The sequence below is a fragment of the Nicotiana tomentosiformis genome, chromosome 12 (genome assembly GCF_000390325.3).
Source record: "Nicotiana tomentosiformis chromosome 12, ASM39032v3, whole genome shotgun sequence".
Lineage (NCBI taxonomy): Eukaryota > Viridiplantae > Streptophyta > Magnoliopsida > Solanales > Solanaceae > Nicotiana > Nicotiana tomentosiformis.
This window is the reverse complement of record NC_090823.1, coordinates 110,676,120-110,690,421: the sequence shown is the minus strand read 5'-3', so window position 1 is coordinate 110,690,421 and position 14,302 is coordinate 110,676,120. Positions and strand designations below refer to the sequence as shown.

The window sequence follows — 14,302 nt, the reverse complement described above, 5'->3', positions numbered from 1 at the left end:
CGATAATGTATATTTGTTTATTGAAAGTGTAAATTTAGAGGTTGAAAATGAAGACAGAGTGACTAGTATATCAATTAATGAAGAATGACGATAATATCACAAACTAAATATCATGTGCAAAGTTTTAAACGGCAAACGCCAAATATATCTATATACTATCATAAAAGGTTTAATTATACCCTTTGTTATATTTTGGATAATATACCTCTGCCTTAATACTATTGGTCAAATATACCCTTTTTCTATTAAGTTTGTCCAAGGTGGACATCCAATCATACGTGGCATTGATATTTGATGAGGTGGATGTCACATGTCATGCCACCTCAGTGCCCCTAATCCATATATAAAAGACTAAAATTTTGTAACGATCTGGTTGGTCGTTTTAAGTATTAAAACTCTGTTCTCCCATTTACTACTCAATTTATGTTTTACAGTTGTTATGTGACTTGCCAAGGTGATTGGTTCGGGTCCGGTGAGTTTTTGGAATAAATTGTAATACTTAGTTCCAAGGTTTAAAATTTAAGTTGAAAAGGTTGACCGGATATTGAATTATGTATAAATGACCCCGGAATAGAGTTCTGATGATTGCAATATCTCATTATGGTAATTTTGGAAATTGAAATAGGTCCGTTATGTTATTTATGACATGCGTGCAAAATTTGAGGTCAATCGGACTTGATTTGATAGGTTTCGACATCGAATGTAGAAGTCGAAATTTCTTAGTTTCATTAAGCTTGAATTGGGGGACGATTCGTATTTTTAGTGTTGTTTGATGTGATTTGAGGATTCGACTAAGTTCATATGATGTTTTAGGACTTGTTAGTGTATTTGGTTGAGGTCCCAGGGGTCTCGGGTGAGTTTCGGAGGGTTGACGGATTAGTTTTTGAACTTGGAGCTTTGCTGAAATTTTTCTGATGCAATATGTGGTTTCCTTCATCGCGTTCACGGTTGGTTGAACGCGTTCGCGTAGAAGGCATTTGAGGCAGAGAACACTTAGTACTTCGCGAACACGAAGTAGATACCGCGTTCGCGAAGGTGGAATTCGGGCGGAACGAAATTTGTTCTTCGCGAACGCGAGGTAGTGGCCGCGTTCGCGAAAAAGGAATCGCTCGGCAGAGAGTTTAAGTTCTGAATTTTCCATTTTTGATGAATTGGAGCTCGGGAAGAGGCAATTTTCATGAGATTTTCAAGTAAAACAACGAGGTAAGCGTTCTTAACTCAATATTGGTCAAATTACCCGAATCCATGGTTGTTTTTAACATTTAATTGGTGATTTAAGTTGGAAAATTTAGAAAATCCTCTTGGTTTAATTTGAAGATTTGAGGGTCGAGTTGATGTCGGAATTTGGTAAAATTTATATGGTTGGACTCGTGGTTGAATGGACTTTCATATTTGGTAACTTTTGTCGGGTTCCGAGACGTGGGCCTCACGGGCGATTTTTGAGTTAAATTTCGAATTTTATTGGAAAATTAGTATTTTCATATGGAAATAATTCCAATGATTTATATTGACTGAATTGAATTAATCGTGACTAGATTCAAGATGTTCGGAGATCGATTCATGAGGCAAGACATAACGGAGTAAAGAATTACACGGTTTGAGATAAGTAACAATTTTAAACTTGGTTATGAGTGTATGAATCCCCGAATTTGGTGTTATATCAATTGTTTGAAGGTGACGCATATGCTAGGTGACGAGCGTGTGGACGTGCACCATAGAAATTGTGACTTAAATAAATTATGTGAAGTTATAAATTTAAAAAATCATGTTATTATCCGAATATTCTCCACGTGTTAGGAAATTGAGTTGAGACTCTTATTAAAAATCATGTTTAGGCTACGTACCGATATTTTGGGACTCCTAGGGTTGTGTTACTGTTGAATTTAATTTTTTTTTTTAAAAAAATATATTTTATACTCAGTCATGTTCATCTATTATGAGGATATTTATAGAATCGGGGTTGTCCGCGTGCAGTAGGCCATATTGGCTTTATATATATTATTATTATATAAAACGGGGATGCCCGACTGCAGTAGGCCTTATAGGCTTTATTATTATATGGATCGGGGATGCCCGCCTGTAGCAGGCCATATAGGCTTATATCACGTTTGGGCTGAAGGAGCCCCTCCGGAGTCTGCACCCCCCACAATAAGCGTAGTTAATTTATATATACGGGATGGACTTCCAAGGGCTTGGACTTGCCTTACTTATCTATAATTGTGATGAATTTTTCTGGACATGGATCTTGTACGAAATATTTATATTTGGGGATAAATTACCCCAGGGCTGGATTGTCTTTATACGGTACTGAGTGACTCACTGTTAGTCAATGTGTGTGTGTGTGTGTGTGTGTGTGTGTATATATATATATATATATATATATATATATATATATATATATATATATATATATCCCTGGGCTGGATTGGCCATAAACAGTACCGAGTGACCGAGCGATTAGTGATTAGGAGTATACGAGATTTTCCACTGAGATGTCATATCCCTCATAGCATGCAGTATTGATCGATCTTACTTGTATTGAGTTTAACTGTTGAACTTGAAAGCATGCCTACATTTCTGTACCGTTATTAATATACTGGACTGTACCTGCGGAGCTCGTCACTACTTTCAACCCAGAGGTTAGTCTTGTTATTTATTGAGTTGGTTGTACTCATACTACACTCTACACCTCATGTGCAGATCCAGGTACTTTCAGACACGACGACTGCTAGATTTCAAAGTGCTATCATTTTGTAGACTATCAAGGTAGCTGCCTGGCGTCCGCTGACCTTGACTCTCTTTCCTTTAGTTATTGTACTATTCTATACTTTCGAACAGTATTTTTATCAGTCGGACTTTGTATTCATTTAGATGCTTATGTACTCAGTGACATCGGATTTTGGGAGTGTTTTGTATTTGTAATTGTGAGGCTTTCTGTTGAATTCAAGTATTATGTTTTTCAAACTTAAAAGATATTGTGTTTTATTGAGGTTGTCAGCTTGCCTAGTATTGAGATAGGCGCCATCACGACATGTAAGATTTTGGGTCGTGACAAATTTGAAATATTTTTTTTTTCATAGTAGCGATAATGGTGGTGGAGGGGAAGAAAATTTTAGTAATGGAAAAAAATAGAGGGGGGAGGGGGGATAAAATGGGTTAGGAGCGCTGAGGTCGCAAGCCATGTGGCATACACCTCATCAAATGTCAGTGCCACGTAGGATTGGATGTCCACTTTGGACAAACTTAATAGAAAATGGGTATATTTGAACCAACAGTATAACGACAGAAGTATATATAGACTCAAAGTATAACAAGAGGTACATTTAAAGCTTTTCTAATAGTACATGGATATTTTTGGCTCTTTTCTGATTTTTAAACGAGGAGCATAAAAATTTATGACACTTAATTAATTTGGAGAATTATACCAGTTAGACATGCAGAATAAACGAATATCAACTAATTAATATGCATGACTACTACAAAATAATTAAAAGTAGGAGTATAGTATATAACTTCATTTGTCAAATTAAAAATTCAGAATTCAAAATCTTGATTCCTCTAAAATATTTTTCTGACAGAGAAAGGAATAAGATCATACTATATGAAGAAAGAATAAACAAAATAAGAAAAAATTAGTTCAAAATTTCCTTTAATTTATGGATGTTAGATGGTATTTTGAATCACCGAGAGATAAGGCGAGACAAGTGAGATCCCTCCACCTTTAACAAAATGTTTTTGATTCAGAAATTTCTGATTGAGAGCTCTTTTCTTTAAATAAGCCCAGCGCAAACACGAGTAAATTAGTCTAGTCAATGTATTTCGAATATAAATATATAGTTAAAATTAGAAAATAGGAATCTGGAATAAAAATATATTTTGTGCCTTTAGTGGTCCCTAAGAGCGTCTCGACGAATTAAATACTCATGATTCTCTCTTGTTGCCAACCAGATACTTATTTTATTCTTATCTCTTTCTTTGGAAGTTTTTTTTAGTCACCTCTCTCTAGTAAGTTTACCAAAAGTAGAAAAAGACATAAAAGGGGTTCTTTCCTTAATCATTTTATGTACGTTTACTATATATGGATCCACTGGCTGGAACTCAAAAGGGAAAGATAATACAGTAGCACAAAAGTCTTAAGAAATCAAAGCTCTTCATTTCCTTTGGCTGATATGGTTTCTAATTCAACTCTTGAGCATTAAGTCTTTACTCTCTAGTCTTGACCAACCAAATTTTCTTCCTTTTTGGTTCATCTTCCAGATCTGAGACACCCCCAAAAAGGGTTTTGTGTCAATCAATTTTATCCACTTCTTGATTTAGAACCTTTCTATTTTTGGAAACTTCCCATGAATTGCTAGAATTTCAAGAGTAATTTGCTTGTCTCAAATCTTGATTTCTCAAGAATGGTGAGGGGAAAAACTCAGATAAAAAGGATTGAAAATGCAACAAGCAGGCAAGTGACTTTCTCTAAAAGGAGAAGTGGGCTTCTTAAGAAGGCATTTGAGCTCTCAGTTTTGTGTGATGCAGAAGTTAGTCTTATGGTTTTTTCCCAAAAAGGAAAGCTTTATGAGTTCTCAAGTTCCAGGTACATCTATTCTATTTTATTCACCTCTTTGCTACAAAATAAAGAATAGTCTTATTCAACTTTTTGTTTTTATATCATCATACTATATATACAGCATCTTTGAATTAGGAGCCTTACGAATTAACTAACTGGCCTTTACGATTTAATGCAACAAGTACCAAGTACAATGATCACAACCTCACTGTGCAAAAGGGACCCTTCTTGTTTCAAATATTGTATTTTCTTTTGAGTCCAATAATCTTTCCTTCTAGTTTCTTTTGTTGATTTCTCTTCATTCTCGAACTATATCTTTCTAGTGGAAATGCAAGGTCGTACGATAGTCGATAGACCATTGTGGCTGGCCCTCCCGACCCCGTATATAGCGGAAGCTTAGTGTACTAGTCCTCGTACAATATATATATATATATATATATATATATATATATATATTTCTCTTGCAATTTCCTTTTTCTTCTTTTGGTCCTCAAGGACCTATGATCATGGTACATGAATTATTAATATACTGAATAATCTGTAAACTTCTTGATTAAGCCGTATCTTGTACAAATTCTAGACGATTTTCTGTAAAATATGAAGCATACTACTCTTCAAACAAGAAAGCCAATTTTGAAGGCTATTTGTGCCTTTGTTTTTGGAATATAATATGATTATACCTGAAGGGAAATTGTACTTGCTACCCAATCGTTATTTCCAAAACCCCACCCACTTTTTGCCTGTTTATATCACAACTTAGTGCTAAACCCCAGTGGAAATCAACTTCTGCTATATCTTTCCTTTCTCCAACAAAGCACTGATGTCTTCTATTGATGGAAAAGAGAGGCTGGAGTTTAACTTCTATAAACTTACTTACAGGTCACCTAAATAGTAACATATATATACCCACTCATAAAAGTCGGATTAGTAATCTTGTTTTTGGTTAAAAGGAAATTTTTATTCATTACTAAGTAGAAGCAATACATAATCTAGATGCTCCATTGGGATGATCATTACTAAGACTATTGATCTAACTAACCGGATAGTAATCTGAATAATAAGATAAGTTACCAGCTATTGTTAGTCTAAAAATTCCTTGTACTATCAGTATTTCACAATATAGTACTCCTCTTATACTTAACAACTTTGTATTTCGTTTAGTCTTATTGGTAGATATAACTGTTACATTTTGTCATAAAATATCAAGTTTTTATCTTAATTACCAGCCTTCAGGTAACTTGCCTCATGTGTACGGAAATGTAATGCATTTAAATTTGCTTCTATTCGTACATACCAAGTTTATCAGTCGGCATAACAATTTAATTAATCCTTAATCTTTCTTCCCTTTGAAGTTCCATTACGCAAAGAGTTTTCTTCACTCAGCGATTTAGAACTGCCCACCACTTTCTTATCAGGCTAAAATTCTTAATCCAAGAGACTGAAATATATTTTCTGTGTTTTGTTTTTGGAAAGATAAAAATTGTTTTACTAGTGTGAATACATTGTTGCATTTAATACTTTGAGCAAATATTTGATAAGAGCACAATTTCATTCAGGAGGATTTCCTCCACTAAATACAACTCAGTTACACACAAAGGTGATAAATCCTTGAGGGTTGAAACTCTATCTAGGAGATACACTTTATTGAAGTATTTGATCATTTCATTCAAAAGTTTAAATTGTTAAAGAGAGCATATCTTTATTTATTTAATTATTATCTGCATTATGTCATCTCAGGTGCATGCTTAATTCATTTTTATGAGTCAAACATGTGAAAGTTCTTTTCTTGAATAAAGAGTGACAGTGAGACCTAAATGCAGAACCTACGCCTGCTCTGATGCCATATAGAAGTGTGTGATCATCTCATCTATAAATGACAAAATAGGAAGAGAATGCTTTTTAAAAAACAAAATAGAGAATGTTCAAGTTGTATTTAGATACTTAAGGTCACTTGATATGATTACAACCACTAAATATATCTCTATTTATATTATTCAAAAGATAATTTAAGAGTCTTGCACAACTAACAATATACATGCATTAAAAATTCCTAAACACTTCTTGAAAAACTAAGAGATAATATTGATGAACTAAATGATACACTTAATAAGAAATACAAAAGTCAAAGATAATATTCAAGAAATGCTTTAATTTCAACACTCTTAGTTAATTCATTTGTTTGACAACTCCAATACGTTCTAAAAGGTAACAAAACTTTTCTCTAGAAAGTGCTTCGGTGAAAGATGTTAGCAAGTTGTTCTCCAGTCTTGCAATAACGAAGTCGACTTTTATCTTTCTACTGTACTTCTCCAATAAAATGATACTCGATAAAAATATACATAGATCATTTATGATTGACCGAGTTCTTGGCAATAGCAATGGCTGATTTGTTATTGCAATACCAAAAAGTCCCTCCCTTTTGTTTTTTCATCAATATCTTCAAGAATTTCCCTAAGCTAATTAGCTTAAGAAGTAGCCTTAGCTACCAAGATGTATTATGCTTCGGCAGTAGATTGAGCAACAATATTTTACTTTTTTGACAACCAAGAACAAAACTTGAACCAGATATGAAAGCATAACAAGAAGTACTCTTCATGTCATCTACACATCTAACTCAGTCACTATTAGAGTAGCCAATTAATTTCAAATCTTCATCAATTTTATACATTATTCCATAATTCATTATACTTTGCAAGTAGTATAACACTCTCTTTGTAGCTCCAAAATACACTTGGCTTGGTGCTTGTTTGAATATGAATAATAAACTAGCAACAAACATAATGGCAGTTATTGAAGTATGATATAACTGGCTTCTAATCAAGCTCTTGTACAATGAGATATTATCTTTCTTTGTTCCGTCATCTTTCCTTAACTTTTATTTGCTGCTAATTGTGTGGACGTATACCTGAAATTCATCATTTTAAATTTGTGAAGAATGCTTTATACTTCTTCAGAGAGATAAAAGATCCTTCTTTCACTTGAGAAGCTTCAATGCCAAAGAAATAATATAGCCAAGATCGCGCATTTCATATATTTGCATCATATCCTGCTTGAATTTCTGCATCATTTTCAGTAATTTCCTATAGAAATTAGATCATCCACATAGATGCTTCCGATGAGAATGTCGTCATTTTGTTGCTTCCAATGAGAATGTTGTCATTTTATTGCTTTCACTTTTACTTTTTTGAAAATTATTTTTTAAAAAGTATGTGTCAATTTTATTGTACCAGGCTCTTGGCACTTGCTTTGGTGCATAAATAGTTTTTTTTAGCCTGTACACATTTTCTTCTCCTCCTTGAATTAAAAACTCTTGAGGTTGCTCAACATAATTTCTTCTTCAAGTTTTTCATTTAGAAATTGAGATAACATTAAGATAAAAAATCTTTTATCTTTTTGTGCAACAATAACAATCAAGATTCTTGTTGTCTCAAGTCTTGCAACCGGAGAAAGACTCGTAGAAATAAATACATAGTTTTTGTGTGAAACCTCTAGCAACCAACCTTACTTTATGCTTCTGAATTTCTCCTTCTTGGTTGAGTTTGATTTTGTAAATCTAAGACTTATAATCGCTCTTCCTTTGGGTATATCAACAAGCTCCCAAGTGTTATTTTTTCAACTATTCCAATTTCTTCTTTCGTGGCTTCCTTCTAAATATCATACGTTACTACCTCCTCATAGTTTTTTGGCTCAATGCAAGCAAAGTTGCATGTTTGATAGATGTAACTCAACTTTCTGTTTATCTTGGAGGTGATTCTTCATCTTCTGAATTTGATATTCCCCCCCCTTGAGAGACATCTTCCTCATCCTCTTCTTTTAGCACATTCATAGAAAAGATAGAAGTATTCTCCACCTTTTTATCTTTCTATCCATGTTGTTATTTCATGTGAGAAATCAGTGTGTTTGTGGTGAAAAATCTGGATATACTTCAAGCAGTATACCTTGTTAGGATCACTTTCCAAAGAGAATTATTTGTCCCTTACAAATACTCTCTCGGGATAGAATGAAGTAAAGCCAAGAAATAATAAATCAGATCTCCAAATACACAAGTATCAGTACTGCAGTTACCAAACTTATGTAATTTTTCTTAAGGAAGAATGTTAGTACTTGAGATATACATCAGGATATATTATGTCAAGAAGTGTTTCCCTATTTATAGAGGATGTCTAATTCTCAAAACAACTGGAAAAGCACCAGAAAATAATAACCAAAGAGGTGCAATGAATCAACCTAAGTGATACTCGAAGCAACGCAACGTTTCGCAAAGCAACATGTTGTATCAGAACTTTAAACCAATAACCGTTTTCCCTTTTGCTTATTCTTGCTATTTTCTCATGAAAATTCCAACAATCCCCACCATTTTCAAGTGAAAATAACAACCCAACAATTCATTTAGAAAATAAGAGACAAGTGAATCCATGCACAAATGAAGTATCTAGCGATACAAAGCACTTACTTTAGGATGGTAATACCAAGTGCTATCAACCAATTAAGTATGTTATCACTTATTGAACTCGAGACTGGATGTTGTATCAAGCGTCAAATTGAGGTTTCACCCTTAATGGTCTTTCTTTATGGGTTTTAACCCTATCCCCCTTGATGTTCTCAACGTCAAGTCCCTTGCTAATCCCTTAGTTAATGGGTCGACAGGATTATTAAGTGAGCGTACATAGTCAACAGTGATCACCCTATCTTTAATTAATTGATTTATATAACTATGTCTAGGCCAATATGCCTAGACTTTCCGTTATATATATGACTGTATGCTCGAGCTAAGGTGGCCTCACTATCACAATGGATAGAATCCGGTGGCATGGGCTTAGGCCATAATGGAATATCAAAAAGCAAATTTCTCAATCATTCCCCTTCCTTAGAAGCGGATGACAAGGCTACAAATTCTGCAGCCATAATTGAATCTGTAAGACACGTTTGCTTCTTAGATCCCCAAGATATCGCACCCCCACCAAGGAGGTATACCCATCTACTTGTTGAGGAATTATCCTTTTGATCAGTGATCCAACTTGCATCTGAATACCCTTCTAGTATAGCGGGATCACCACTATAATAGATGCCATAATCTAGAGTTTTCTTGAGATACTTTAGTACTCTTCTTATAGCATGCCAATATACTCATTTGGATTGCAAGTATATCTACTCAACTTACCCACTGCATATGCAATATCGGGTCTCGTACTAGTCATGACGTACATCAAACACCCGATCAACTTAGCATACTCAAGTTGAGCAATTGGCTTTCTGCCATTTTTTTCCAATTTAAAACATGGATCATACGGTGTAGAAACAGGATTACAATCAAAATGATTGAATTTCCTTAACACTTTCTTATACTAAGAATAACATCCGCTTCTCCCATGTCCTTTATGGAGAACTGAGCGGATAAGAATCTTTTGGTGGTCTTGACCCGTTCTATGTCGGTCCCAAAAATTAACATACCATCTACATACAGGCAAAGGAAAACTCTTTTTCCGTTTTCAAATTTTGAGTAAACACACTTGTCTGATTCATTGATTTTAAAACCATTAGATAAAACTACTCCATCAAATTTTTTATGCCATTGCTTAGGGGCTTGTTTTAGCCCTTACAATGATATTACAAGTTTGCAAACTTTCTTCTCTTATCCTTTAATTACAAACCCCTCGGGTTGTCTCATATAGATTTCCTCTTCCATTTCACCGTTCAAAAATGTAGTTTTGACATCCATTTGGTAAATTACTAGATTGTAAATGGAGGCTAGTGCAATAAGCACCATTATCTTGACTATTCTAGCCACATGAGCATAAATATCAAAGTAGTCAATGCCGTGCTTTTGGGTAAAATCCAAAAACCACAAAACGAGCCTTGTATTTATCCACGCTACCGTCTACCTTTAACTTCTTCTTGAACAACCATTTACCATCTATGGGTTTGCAACCGGGTGGAAGATCTGTTAGGATCCAAGTATTATTTTTCATAATGGAATCTATCTCATCTTAGATAGCCTCCTTCCATAACGGTGCATCAGGAGATTGCATGGCCTCACTAAAAGTAGTGGGATCATTTTCCATATTATAACAATAAGGAATTTTATTTCCAGTTTTATTAATTGAACCTTCTATTAAATAGATGTGGAAGTCATCTCCATATGTCTTTTCTTTTCTAACTCTCTTACTCCTTCTTATTCAACAATGTCATCTTGATTTCCACCATTTTGAGAGATTGATGATTGTGAAATAGAAGAACTTGGATCACCTGGAATAATATATTTTGGTATAGGAATTGATACAAATCTAGTTTCATAAAAAATTGCATCTCTTGATTTAATGAAGGTATTAACTGAGTATGAATCATTTGGTTCAATGGCGAAATCTATAGGCTTTGCTATTTTCAGAATATTCTATAAAGATACATTCAATTCCTCTTTCACCCAACTTTTTCCTTTTCGGTTGTGGGACTTTAACTATAGCTCTACATCCCCAAACTTTGAGATGACTCAAATTTGGTTGTATTTGTTCAAAAGTTCATATGGGGTTGTTGGATTCCTTTTATTAGAAACCCTATTAAGAGTATAACTAGCTGTTAACATAGCTTCACCCCAATATCCCTGACTTAATCCTAAGGTAGATAATAAAGAATTAACCATTTCCGTTAAGACTCGATTTTCCGTTCGGCTACACTATTTTGTTGTGGTGTATATATGGTGCCGTTACTTGATGTACAATACCAGTTCTTTTGAAAAATGTGGAATTATAATATTCTCCTCCCCTATCGGGCCTTAGACACTTAACGAAAGATTCAAATTGCAATTCAACCTCGGTCTTGTAAATTTTGAATTTTTCGAATGCTTCATCTTCAGAATTTACAAGATAAACTTTGCAAAATCTAGAGTAGTCATCAATGAATGTAATAACATATTTCTTTCCTCCAATTGTAGGAGTACTATGAAAATCACTCAAGTCATTATAAATTAGTTCAAGCAACTTAGTACTTCTCTGGATACTTGGAAAAGATTTCCTTGTGATCTTCGTTAATATGCAAGTTTTACATTTTCCACTATACAGTCATCATTGGTATCAAACCACATTTAATCCGCTGCCCCTCATACTTTTCTTTCCGTTTTTGGGTCATATCCCTCATTATATAAAAATCAACATGTCCCAAATGGGAATGCCACAATGAAAAATTAGAGTCAAGCATGTAAATAGAAACTTCATCGTTTATTGCATTGTCATTATTGATAATTATATTTAACTTAAACATTCCATTGGCATAATACCCCTGCCCAACAAATACACCACCCTTAGACAATATAAACTTATTGGCTTCAAATACTTGTTTGAAACCATGCTTGTTCAAATAAGATTTGTTCTAATACTGGAAACATAAAATGCATCAGTTAAAATTAACATCTTTCCAGATGTGAACTTCAATTTCACTTGTCCCATGCCCTTGACTTCCATAGTTGAAGAGTTCCCCATGTAGAGGACGGTCCCATCATCAACTGATATGAGTGACTTGAAGAAAGAACGATCATTGCACACATGCTTTGTAGCACATGTGTTTATCTACCTAGAATTGTCATTTTCAATAACATTGATTTCAGAGATCATGGATACAAAATTGTCCATTGATGCCCCTTGGTTTCCTCGACTCTTCTTTCTTTTCCAGATAGAGCAATCTGTCTTCTTGTGGCCCGGTTTGTTGCATTCATAGCACATACCCTGGAACCCCTTATTCTTTTTTTTCCATCATCATAAGGCCTCTTCTTATCGTTATATTTTTATTTGTGTGGTTTGGAGGACTTCCCATGTTCAACAACATTAATCTTGCCATCTTGAGTGTTAGGCTCCTTGGATTCATCCTACATGCGGAACTCTTGTTCTACCATCTTATAATTATTAAATTGTGAGACAAGGAATTTCTTACTAGATGCATCTTTAGACATGAACTTGTTCTCCAGAGCATCCCACAGTTCCTTAGCGGTCTCCACATGTTGATAAATATCGAATAAAGCATCCGAAATTCCATTCAATATATGGCCTCGGCACATGTAGTCATCACTGTCCCATTTCATCCTTGCTCTTGTGCTTTCCAATGGTTCCTCTTCGATCACCTTCATTGGCGTCTAGTGGACGAATGGCGGAAATCACATACACAACCTTTAGTGTTTTCAGGAGGAAGTGCATTTTCTTTTGCCAATGGCCGAAATCAACTCCACCAAACTTGTCAAGTTTGGAAAAGTTGGTGGCGAGATCTTTCACATAAGACATGATGATAATTCTCTTTGATTGTTAGAAATCAGTGTGTTTGTGGTGAAAAAACTGGATATACTTCAAGTCGTATACCTTGTTAGGATCACTTTCCAAAGAGAATTATTTGTCCCTTACAAATACCATCTCGGGATAGAATGAAGTAAAGCCAAGAAATAATAAATCATATCTCCAAACACACAAGTATCAGTACTGCAGTTACCAAACTTATGCAGTTTTTCTTAAGGAAGAATGTTGGTACTTGAGATATATATCTGTATATATCATGCCAAGGAGTGTTCCCCATTTATAGAGGATGTCTAATTCTCAAAACAACTGAAAAAGTACCAGAAAATAATAACCAAAGAGGTGCAAGAATTAGCCAAAGTGATACTTGAAGCGACATGTTGTATCAGAACTTTAAGCCAATAATCGTTTTCCCTTTTACTTATTCCTGCTATTTTCTCTTGAAAATTCCAACATTTCATAAAAAATGATATCTCGGTTAATAACAAGTTTGTTAGTTCTCATATTGAGAAGGTTGTAGCTTTTGCTCACACATCACTATAACCAAGAAAGATATATTTTTGGTTCCTTTCATCTAGTTTTGTTCTTTTCAACGGGTATATGAGTAATAACAAATACACTCATACCCATAAATATTCAAATGACTTACAGAAGTTTTTATTCCCTCCAAGATTCAAACTGGTGTCTGCTCATTCAAGCCTTTGACGGGTACCTATTGAGAATGTACATTGTTGTATGTACTGCTCTTCCAAAAAAAAAAATAGTAGTCAGTTCTCATTTATCATTGTTCTAGCCATTTCAAAAATAGTTTAGTTCTTCTTTACAGATACATTATTTTATAAGTTGCTTCCCAATGCCTTTATTTTTGAAATATTCTTTAAATTCTCTACTTGTGTATTTACCTTCAAACTATCATTATGCATAGCTTATATGTTATAACCCTTTTGCTTCTCAACAAAACTTTTAAATCTCTTGAAAGTAGCAAGTATTTCTCATTTTCTTTCAAGACATAAACTCAAGTCATTGTTGAAACATCATCAAAAAAAACTTAGAACGTACCTTTGGATTCCCAAATATGAAGTCTTCGTTGGATTAATTCCAAGACTTACTTTTTGGAAAAGGCTTTCTATGTTGCTTTCACATATATAATACAACTTTCATATGGATCCATTAGTGTGTATTTTAGAAAGGCTTTGCACTATGTCTTTTGGTTTGAGAAGCTTCAACCCATGAGAATTCAAATGAAAAAATCTTTCGTGCCAAATCCATTAGTCATCACAACTTCATTTTTGAATGCATTGTAATAATTTTATAAAGGAAAGTTTCTATTTACCATCTTTACTTCAACAATGACTTGATTTAGCTCATTTTTATCATAAATTCTATAATGATTATTCCTAAACAAGAGAATAACCATATTCCATAAGCTGGCCAACAATAAGCAAACTTTGTTATAAGTTAGGAACATAAAGAACAT

At 34.1% G+C, this 14,302-nt stretch overlaps 1 protein-coding gene across 1 annotated transcript in view; it reads left to right on the top strand.

Annotated features, from left to right (window-relative positions):
* The first annotated feature begins 4,073 nt into the window (after positions 1 to 4,073).
* LOC104117193 (MADS-box protein SOC1-like) overlaps positions 4,074 to 14,302 on the top strand; it is a 31,805-nt gene continuing 21,576 nt past the window's right edge. The window contains exon 1 of the mRNA XM_009628204.4: positions 4,074 to 4,582. Coding sequence (XP_009626499.1) covers positions 4,401 to 4,582 — 182 coding nt within the window. The 5' untranslated portion in view covers positions 4,074 to 4,400. The remainder of the gene's footprint in view (positions 4,583 to 14,302) is intronic.